This window comes from Eptesicus fuscus, chromosome 5 (assembly GCF_027574615.1).
Source record: "Eptesicus fuscus isolate TK198812 chromosome 5, DD_ASM_mEF_20220401, whole genome shotgun sequence".
Classification (NCBI taxonomy): Eukaryota; Metazoa; Chordata; class Mammalia; order Chiroptera; family Vespertilionidae; genus Eptesicus; species Eptesicus fuscus.
The window spans coordinates 2251213-2261946 of record NC_072477.1 but is presented as its reverse complement, the minus strand read 5'-3'; the positions used below and the strand labels follow the sequence as shown (position 1 = coordinate 2261946).

At 52.0% G+C, this 10734-nt stretch overlaps 1 protein-coding gene across 1 annotated transcript; it reads left to right on the top strand.

The window, feature by feature from the left end:
* Positions 1-3691: 3691 nt before the first annotated feature.
* Positions 3692-10560, top strand: SERPINA6 (serpin family A member 6). Its single transcript, XM_054715395.1, has 4 exons — positions 3692-4301; positions 5686-5956; positions 10026-10173; positions 10303-10560. The coding sequence occupies exons 1-4, from the start codon at positions 3692-3694 to the stop codon at positions 10558-10560; spliced, it is 1287 nt and encodes a 428-aa protein (XP_054571370.1).
* Positions 10561-10734: the final 174 nt, after the last annotated feature.

The window sequence follows — 10734 nt, the reverse complement described above, 5'->3', positions numbered from 1 at the left end:
AGAAACATCGATCAGCTGCCTCCTGCACACCCCCCACTGGGGATGTGCCCACAACCAAGGTACATGCCCTTGACCGGAATCGAACCTGGGACCCTTGAGACTGCAGGCCGACGCGCTATCCACTGAGCCAAACCGGTTAGGGCAAAGAGAATTTTAAAGTAAAAAAATGAACACAGACATCAATGCAGATTTAAAAAAAACAAAACAACAATAAGCATTAACAAAACTAAAAGCTGGTCCTTTGAAAAGATTAATTAGCTAGACAAATCTTTCTAAATGATTCATCAAGAAAAATATGCAAATACATTTTTTAAAATAATTATTGACATGAGATTTAAAAATAATAAACTCCTGTATGTAAATTCCAAAAATGGCTTAAGGAATAAAAACTCGAAAAGACCAGGAAATGTTAACAACACTGAACCCCCTCAGAGCTCTAGCGCCAGCTGTGGGCCAACTTTCCTCTTTCCTCAGGGAAGCAGCGCCCCCGAGCCCTGCTGGGAACAGTCACTGACGCTGCCAGCCTAGCAGCGGGCCCTGGACCCCGCCTGGACCTTTCCTAGTGCCCGATTTAGCACGGTCTACGGGTGGAGAATAATGCTCTAAGTCCTTTCTGTGGGCTGATATGAACAATGAGGAAAGGTGAGTCTCGTTCCTTCTGGTATCAAATAAGTAGTTAGAACCAAGTAACCTGGAGCTGCAGTGGCCACCTTTGCCCCCACCATACAGAGACTAAAGCAGGAAAGCACAAGAAAGCACAGATAAGAATTTCAAAAGAGAGACACAGAGCCCTGGGCAGGTGGCTCAGTTGGTTGGGCATTGTCCTGTGCACCAAAAGGTTGCCGGTTTGATTCCAGGTCAGGGCACAGGCCCAGGTTGTAGGCTTGATCCCCAGTGTGGGGTGTGCAGGAGGCACCAATCCATGATTCTCTCTCATCATTGATGTTTCTATCTCTCTCTCCCTCTCCCTTCCTCTCTGAAATCAATTTTTTTTAAAAAAAAATTTTTTAAGTGAGAGAGAGACAGATCTAATGACAACTTGGGACCCCTGGATCCAACCAGGCCTGAAGCCCTCTCCACCTTTTAGAAGTCTCATTCAAAAGACTCAATAAATATTCTTTTTTCTTTAAAGAAGTTGAGTTTGGTCTCTGTCACTAAAATCAAAAAAGAACTGAGGAATTAAAACGTGGGGAAGAACGCTCTGGTTTCTCTTCAGACCGTATAAATCTCTCGCCTTTTACTAAAATGTGGGAAGAGGGAAGGAGCTAAACTTTAGAGTCTTGAATTTGAATCTTAAGGACAGCTCACATAACCTCCAGGTGCCTCAGTTTTCTCATCTAACGAAAAAGGGGATAATAGTACGCACTCATAGAGTCATGGTGGAGATTGGGAGGGTCCAGGGAAGCAACTGACTGCTTTATTCCAGCTGAGGGCCCCTTGAAGACAGGGCCATGCCAGTCCCATCCCCAGCCTGAGCTCAGCAAATCTGTCTCACAGGTATTAGTGCCATCATGCCAACTAAGGGCACCTGCGGCTTCTCTGCCAGCTGCCACTGGGCGTCCACAAACACTGACGCAACACCAGACACATTTTGATATTTAAAAATAAAGCATCAGGGAATTGAACTTCAAGTCAATCTGGGGAGTTGCTGTGTTACTCAAATTTCCTGGAAAGGCCTCCTATTGGTCAATGACTGGGGGGAGGGGACCACCAGTGATGAAGGCCACTGGCCCCCTCTAACCATTAACCAGCCAGGAAGCTGGCAAACAGGATTTAGCAGCAGCTGCCCCTCTGGCTTACTGTACACCCCTGAGGACCCAGGACACAGGACCCAGGACCCAGCCAGCAGCTGCAACCTGGACTCTGCAGAGGGTGAGTAACAGCTGAGGACACTCCATCCTTTGTTCCTGCCAGACCTCAGAACACAGTAACTACAACTTGCTTATTTGATTTATTTTATTTTATTTTATTTTATTTTATTTTATTTTATTGTTTGAAGTATCACAAAGAGTAGTACATATGTCTCCCTTTTTCAGCCAACAGGGATAGGAGCAGCCCTGGGGAGGGCTCCTGAAGTCTGTATGTCTGCCCACAGGAGGTGTGGTTTCCCCTGGCCTCCTGCTTTGTGGGGGTTGACACCGAGCCAAGACCCATTCCCATCTGTCTCACAACTGATGCTCCTAAGCCACGCAGCATTAAGAGCCCAGAGACCAGTCTGAGAGCTGGCATGGCAGCGCCTGGGGGGGGGGGGGGCGTGCAGGGTCAGGGGGAGAGGGTGCCAGACTGGCATAGCACAGACTGTGCATTCTACAGAGTCACACACACCTCCTGGCTTGGTGACCTGGGGCAAGGATACTGCAGATCAAACAGAACTCTGTGCTTTCCACCACATGTTAGGAGGCCGCAGGGCTGCACCTGGCCCACTGGGGCGTTTGTGAAAGTAAAGGATGCCGTGGGTGGTTACTATGTAGGTCACTTCAGAAATGAGGAACAAGGACATACTTGAAATGAAATTCATGATTAATATTGACACTGCATTTTCAGAGAGCTTTTTCACTCAGCATTCTGTTATCTATAGAGAAAAGCAGAATGGCTTATCACAGGCTCTGAAGTTAGACCACATGGCTTAGAATTTCAGCTCTAACTCCCTGGGCCTCAGTTTTCTCATCTGTACAATGGGCGCAGGATGAGCCCTTAAGTGAAGTCACATAGGAAAACACTAACAGCTGTGACTGATATTCACAACCATCTTGTAGCGTTTTAATCCCCATCGGGGAGGAGTAACACAAGAGACAGCAGGGAGAGAAGGGAAGCAAGCCCGCCTAACTCCAGGCTACCCACTGCAGAGGGCCCTTGCCCAAGAGGGGCTCCAAGACAGGTTTGGAGGGGACCGGAGCTAAAGCAAAGATCGCACTGCAGTGTGACAGGGACAGTGACAGAGAGAAGCACAGCGGAAGGGCTTCCTGGAGGAGGTGACCTGGGACCTGAGGGAGTGAGCCAGACTAGGCAGGGAGAGGCTGGGCCTACAGAGTGGAGCCAAGTGGGGCAAGAATGGGACGGCACCCAGGCCAGAACCAGCTCCACAGACACTGGGAGCTGCAGTGACCTTCTCTGCCCTGGCCCTGCAGAGCAATGAGTCTGGTGTGTGCTGGGAGGGAACCCCCGGGGTAGCCAGCCATCGGGCTGTGGCTGAGACTTCCAGGGGCCACATTTGAGGCTGGGAGCAGGGCTGGCTGTCACCAGTGATGAGGTCATGCATGAGGACCGCCTGGGTCACCTTGGTGAAGATCCACCCTGCCTGGAGCCCTGGAGAATGCCATCAGCTTGTTAGTTAAAGGACACTATCAAAAGAGCAAAAAGGCACCCACAGAATGGGAGAAAGAATTTATAAGTCACATATCCGATAAAAGGCTAATATCCAGAATATATAAAGAACTCCTAAAACTCAAGTACAAAAATACAAAAAAAACCCAAACAACTCAATTCAGAAAATGGGCAAAGAACTTGATAAACCAGCTGAGACCACTGAGACCTAGAGTCCTCCTGAGGGGCCCCAGTCACACAGTCCAAGTGGAAGAACAAACCGGGGCTTGGACGGGTCTCCTGCCTCCTGTCACGCAGGCCCCGGTGCCTGGGAGGCCCCACATCACTAACGAGCACTTCTCATTCTGCAGGCCCAGCCACCGGAACCATGCTGCTCGCCCTGTGCACCTGTCTCCTCTGGCTGTCCACCAGCGGCCTCTGGGCTGTTCAGGCTCAGGACTCTGATGCTGACACGAGCCTAAGGAGCCAGCACCGGGTCCTGGCTCCAAACAACGTTGACTTTGCCTTTGGCCTGTATAAGCACCTAGTGGCCTTGACTCCTGGCAAGAATGTCTTCATCTCCCCTGTGAGCATTTCCATGGCCTTGGCCATGCTCTCCCTGGGTGCCCATAGCCACACAAGGGCCCAGCTTCTCCAGGGCCTGGGCTTCAACCTCACTGACATGTCTGAGGCCGAGATCCACCAGGGTTTCCGGCACCTCCATCGCCTCCTCAGGGAGTCAGACACCACCTTGGAAATAACCATGGGCAATGCCTTGTTCCTCAACCAGAGCCTGGAGCTTCTAGAGTCCTTTTCCGCAGACACCAAGCATTACTACGAGTTGGACACTGTGGTTACGGACTTCCAGGACTGGGCCAGAGCCCACAAGCAAATCAATGAGCACATCAAGAACAAGACGCAAGGGAAAGTCGTGGACTTGTTCTCCGAGCTGGACAGCCCAGCCATGCTTATCCTGGTCAACTACATCTTCTTCAAAGGTACCCCTCCCCATCCATTCTGACGGCACCTCACCTGCTATTGCCAAGAGCAGTAACAGCTACCCAAATTCAGGGGCGCTCGTGGGCAAGGCCTTTGTTTTACAAAGCACATGCACGTCTGTGAGTCTCCATCCTCACCATAACCCTACTAGGAAGATGGAATTACATAATCTTACAAAAGGTCAAAACGAAACCGGAAATGTTGAGTGACTTGCCCAAGCTTTTGTAGGCTGGTGTGAGGCACATGTAACCGTGAACAGTCTGGCTACCTCATAGTCTCTAAACACTAGATAAGTTCTGGCTGCGAATCAGGCCCTGGACCAGGGACTGGAAACAGCAGCCAGGAACCAGACAGACCTCCGGAGCCCTCAGATTGCACCTGAGCGGTTGTATGTGCATCTCCCAGGTGCTCACAGCCAGCCAAACTGCAGTTCCTCTTCACCCGTTTGGAACAGCTTTTCCAAAATCCCTTTTCATAAAATCACCGGGGAGACTTGTTAACATTATAGATTCCAGATCCCACACCAGACCTACTAAAGCACGACCTCCACAGGAAAGTCCTAGAATTTGTATTTTTAACCCTCCTCTAATCATCTTAATGATTAGAAAATTTGGGGACATACTGTCCTTGAGAATAAAATCTAAGCTCCTTAGTTCCCAACCCCCACCCGCCCTCAGGGAATTGGACAATGTCTGGAGACTGTGGTGGTTGCCATAACTAGGGGTGGGGTGGGATGTGCCCCTGGCATCTATTGGAAGGGCGTCTACTGGGAGAGCCCAGGGGTGCTGCTAAACGCCCTAAAATGCACAAGACAGCCCCACATGATATCTGCCCCAAATGGCTATAGTCCCAAGGCTGAGGAACCCTGGCCCAGCACCATCTGCTTCTTTGCCTCTCCAGCCTCATGTCAACATGTTCCCTACACACACACACAGTGTCTGACCACACTAAATTCCTCTCATGTCCTGGAGTCTGGCTGTCCCTATAGAAACCTGTATGAGTTTCCTATTGCTGCTGCAACAAATTACTGCAAATATGGTGGCTTAAAACAATGCAATTTATTATATTACAATTCTGAAGGTCAGAAGTCCAAAATGTGTCACACGGGTTACAGTCACGGTGTTAGTAAGGCATGCTCCTCCTTACGTTTTTAGGGCCAATCTCAGAAATGGAGCTAAGCCTCAATCCATTCCAAGAGCGGAAGATGGAACAGGCCTTAAACCTCCGGGGATTTCCCTTTTACCAGGAAACGCCAGGGGACTGGCAGGGACCTTCCCGGGGGAGGGAAGCTGCTGTGTAACTTGCTTAGCGGTCACCCCTGGTGCTCAGCTGCCACCACGCTCCTGCTCTTACAGGCCTATCTCCTGCCCTCCTTCTTCCCAGGCACCTGGGCACACCCCTTCGACTGGGCAAGCACCAAAGAGGAGAACTTCTACGTGAACGAGACGACCCTGGTGAAGGTGCCCATGATGTTCCAGTCGAACAACATCGACTACCTCAGGGACCCGGAGCTGCCCTGCCAGCTGGTGCAGCTGGACTACATGGGCAACGGCACCGTCTTCTTCATCCTCCCGGACAGGGGGCAGGTCGACGCGGTCGTCGAGGCCCTGAGCCGGGATACCATCCAGCGGTGGTCCGATTCCCTGACCCGTGGGTAAGCCTCCCGCTGGCCGTCTGAACTTCTGAAGGGGGTCTGTCCCCAGAAAGTGGGGTGGGTGGGAAAGGGGTGCACCTGGGCGCCCTTCTCGCCCCAGACGCACCCTCCAGGGCTCATTGTTCTCCTGTCTGCTGGGTTCCCAAAGGCCACGCGGTTCTCTGACCTCGGGTCACATTCATACATCCGTCGATGGACACGGAGATACTTTGGGGCGTTCCACAAAGCGAGGTGCCTGGGAGGTTAATAGCCACCCTCCGTGTTATCACATGTTTGCATCGTTTTCTTAAACTGAGTTCACCAGCCTCCCACTTACCCATTTCATTACCTTGCTTCCTGAAACCAAGTACTGCTAACGATGCCTGAGAGACTACAGTTAAACATGTAGGGAAAATGGCCACAGTATCCACCCTGGAAGCAACACAAAGCCCATGAGTGACTGTCACGTCACTCAGGGATCTAACTCCTCTTCAATCCATCAGTAAGTAAGGAAAACTCAGGACATACAGTAGGTAATAACTGAATAAGGAAAAGGAGAGTGAGGAGTGTCCATGCTGATGGGCTGGTGGCCAGGAGAAACAGCCAATGAATTTCAGGCCCAGGAAAGGGGCGGGCTCAGAGTGCACATTCAGGGAGGGCTGGCTGAGCATGTGAGCAAGCAATGAATGAGTGAATGAATGAACGAACGAACGAGCAAATGAATTCATTTTCCCCAAGGCACTTCGAGCTAGAGGACAATCACAGTTATGGTCAAGCATGTGCCCAGCCCCAATCCTCACCTTGGAGGAGAGGCAGATGTTTTTGAACGTGATCCTCACTCTGGGGAGATCTGAGTTCTGTCTGTACACAAGCAAACAGTAACTCCAACCAACAGGGACCTGGTGGTGGGTGGGGTGGTGCAGACTCCAAGGGCAGAGGGGATGCAGGGAAGGGAGCAGACACTTGGATCTGGAGTAGCGCAGGAAGGCTCATGGAGCAGGTGTCATTCCTTTCCTTCCCTTAGTCACTCATTTGTTCACCTAACAGCCGTAATTGGAAGCACCTGCTATGTACCATGCACTAGGCCAGTGGTCGGCAAACTGCAGCTTGTGAGCCACATGCGGCTTGCGAGCCGTAATTTGCCGCTCTGTTGACTAATGTGTTTGCCGACCACTGGGATAGGGGTTTAATCACAAGGAACAACAACAGCCTGTAATTATTGGAATCGAGAGTCTAGGTTAGTGGTTAGCAAACTCATTAGTCAACAGAGTGGCAAACCGCGGCTCGCGAGCCGCAGTTTGCCGACCACTGCACTAGGCTAAGCAGAAGGGATAGAACGATGAACAAGACACAGTGTAGACCTCAAAGACATGCACTCCAGAGCAGAAAACAGGTTCTGGTGGAATTTACAGTGGACAGTGATGGAAGCTCTGCCCAAGGGAGAGAGGGAAGGCGACGTGTGCAATGTTGGGGGGGGGGGGGGGGCGGTCCCTGACTGGGCCCAGGGCCTTGGGGAAGGAGATGAAGAGCAGATTGTTTTGGCTTTGAACTGTGTATTAAGCCTAGGTGAAAGTTCAACCAGCAGGAAGTGGCCCCTAGAGCATGAGTGGAAGAGGGAATGGCACCAAGTCAAGGAGGCTGTGCCCAGGGCCCCAGCCAAGCTGGGCAGCAGCAGCAAAGAATAAGAACAATTAACTCAGATGAACTCAGCAATCCAAGACTTTGCAGGTACAGAATCTAGAAAGAAGCTCTTCTACTTCATTACATACTAGAGGCCCAATGCACGAAATTTGTGCAAGGGGCTCAGCCCCCACCATCATGGCTTCAGAATGTCGTCCAGAAGGACATCCGGAAGGATGTCCGGTCTAATTAGCATATTACGCTTTTATTATTATAGATTATTATTATAGATGTAGGTTTTGGGCTTTATGTTTGCATTTACTTTGAATGATCCCCTCCATGTTCGCTGCTGGGGCTCCTGGAAAGGTTAATCCAGCCCCGTGAATGGACATGGAGGTGCCTGGGAGTTTGACCTCACTCCTGAAGGGACTCGGGGTCTAGTCAGCTCTGGGATTCGGAGAGACCCCCTATGGCTACATGGGGGACACAGGAGGCATTCTTAGAGTCCTGAAACCAAACATACCTGCCCTGTGTGAGGTTGTGTGTGGGGGGTGGTATGTGGAGGTGGGGTGTGTTCATGTGAGCCTGTGTTTGGGTGATGGTAGATAGGGACCCATTGGCCAGCTCTTCACCATTTCAACTGTCCCATCCCCACCTCCATTCAGGTACAGTGCCACCAGGTGCTGATAACGCACCTGGATTCTAACAAATTCTGGACCATATTGTGCTGCAAACGAGGTCGATAATCTTTCTCTTTACACCAAAAGTAATCTCTTCACTAACCTACTTTAACTTACCATTAATCAATAACACATGCCACTTTCTTCTAAATCCTTTTTAAAATAAAGATCCAAAGGGAAATTTTGCACCTTTAGCCCTCATATGTGACTGGGCATGAACAATTCTCTACGCCATCTGAACGGAGCCTGCCCAGTGCCAGAGACAGACCCTCCCTCTGGTTCCGCCCCCCATGCTTCTGTGACCCTTTCCCCACCTACCCTCCCAGCATCACCTCGACGCTTCCCAGTCTCCCCGGTGCACTGAGCCCGCACCTTCAGGGCCAGCTTGCACCCACCTCCCACGGAAGCCGCCTCCCCACTCAGAGCTCGCACACTCTTTCCTCCCGGTCCCCTTGTCCCGCTGTCCAGGCAGATAGCTTTGAACTGTGTACTGAGTCTCACTTACCCGCCCGCTGCACTGTGTCACCTGGGCAGCTCTCCAGGGGTGAGGAGATGGGGCCTGGAGGCAGGTGGCTGGTCCTGGTGCCTCCCTGGTGTCACTGGGGGAACCCTCGGCCTTCCGGACTTTCAGCCTCAGTCTGGACACTGACGGTAGGGTGAGCGCGTGCGGACTGGAGGTCGGGAGGTAAAGGTCTGCCAGCCTGGCATAGGCCCGTCCCGGTACTTTCCGCTGCCGTTTCCCAGTCCGGAGGAGCACCTCCACATCCCGCTCACCGTGCTGCCACATCCCGCTCACCGTGCTGCCTCCTCGTCCCCTGGAGGGATGCTCAAGTTCTCGCGGCCGCTGGCAGCCTCCGGGACTCCAGGGCTGGTAGCTCAGTGCACAGAGGCTGCTGCCTCCCCGCCTGCTGTGGAGCCCATGTCATTTCGCTGATGCCCCTCAGACTCAGGGTTTCAGGCACCTTCTCGCTCTCTGGAGAACAGGAAAAGGAAGAAATATTTACAAGAAATTAATACCTTGGTAGGTGAAAATTTTAGCATCCCATGCCCAACATGATTCCACCTAACTTTCTAGAAACTTCACTGGCTTTATCCAATGAGAACTGCTGGCCGAGTCTCAGAATTCTTACAGAATTGACCTCAGCACAGAAGGGCGAGGGCACAGAGAGGGTGCACCGTGGCTCTCCCACACAGCCTTAGTGGCACAGCTGTGGCCAGGACCCCGCTGCCAGCCAGCTGCTCCCGCCTGCACTCCTGGCAGGGGGACCACAGGACTTCTGTTTTGTTGTTGTTGTTGTTAATCCTCACCCGAGGAGATATTTCCATTGATTTTAGCGAGAGTGGAAGAGAGAAGGGAAGATAGAAACATCAATGTGAGAGAAACACATCGATTGGTTGCCTCCTGCACAAGCCCTGACCAGGGCCGGGGAGGAGCCTGCAACCGAGGTACATATCCCCAACCAGAATCAAATCCGGGATGCTTCAGTCTGGCTTAGACCACAAGGACCTCTTTAGGGACCCTCCTCTTCGATGTTCCAAGGTCCAGCAGTATCACAGGCAGAATCAGCTCAAAGAAAGAGCTGAGAAGAAAAGACTGCAATTCAGAGGCCCAGTGAGGAAGCTGCCTCTGTGGTGGATGGAGGGGCAGATCCAGCCCTTGCCCTGTCCCTGTCCCTGCCCCCAAAGAACCTGTCCAGCTGAGAGGCAGGGTCCGGGGGGATCACAGGAAGTCTGGCTGGCCAAGCCCAGCCCTGGGAAAATCTAACACCCGTCTGCTCTCGCCCAAGCAGCCCAGTGGACCTGTACATCCCGAAGGTCTCCATCTCTGGAGCCTATGACCTTAGCGGCCTCCTAGAGGACATGGGCATTGCAGACTTGCTCACCAACCAGGCAAATTTCTCAGGCAGCACTCAAGAAGCCCAGCTGAAGGTGTCAAAGGTAAGTGTCTCTTGAGCCTCTTTTTCCCCCAAAAATGCACAATATAAATAACCATCAGCAGCATGGAGCCCACTCATGAATGGGCCCAGAGCCCCAGGCTGAGAGCCCAGGCCTTGTCCATCCCAACAGGTGATCCACAAGGCCACGCTGCAGCTCGATGAGAAGGGGGCGGAGGAAGCTGCCCGCACCGGGGCCACCCAAAATGTGGCGTCCGAGCCTCTCAGCATTCGCTTCAACCGGCCCTTCGTCGTCCTGATCTTCGACAACTTCACGTGGAGCAGCCTCTTCCTGGTCAAGGTTGTGGATCCTACCCAAGCGTCCACCTTCCCAAGAGCCACAGCGTGGTCTGACTTTAGGCGCCAGGGACCCCGCAGAAAGGACATGTGAGGAGGGCGGGGCCCCAGTCCCCTCCAGGCTCTCCTCTGTAATCACTGGCATCGGGACTGACGACAGTGTATTACAGGAGAAAGGTAGGGCACCTGATAGAATCTGAATCATAGCCATAGAGTGTAGTCATGTGATTGTGTTTTTGGATCCTTGTACGACGGTTAAGTAATCATA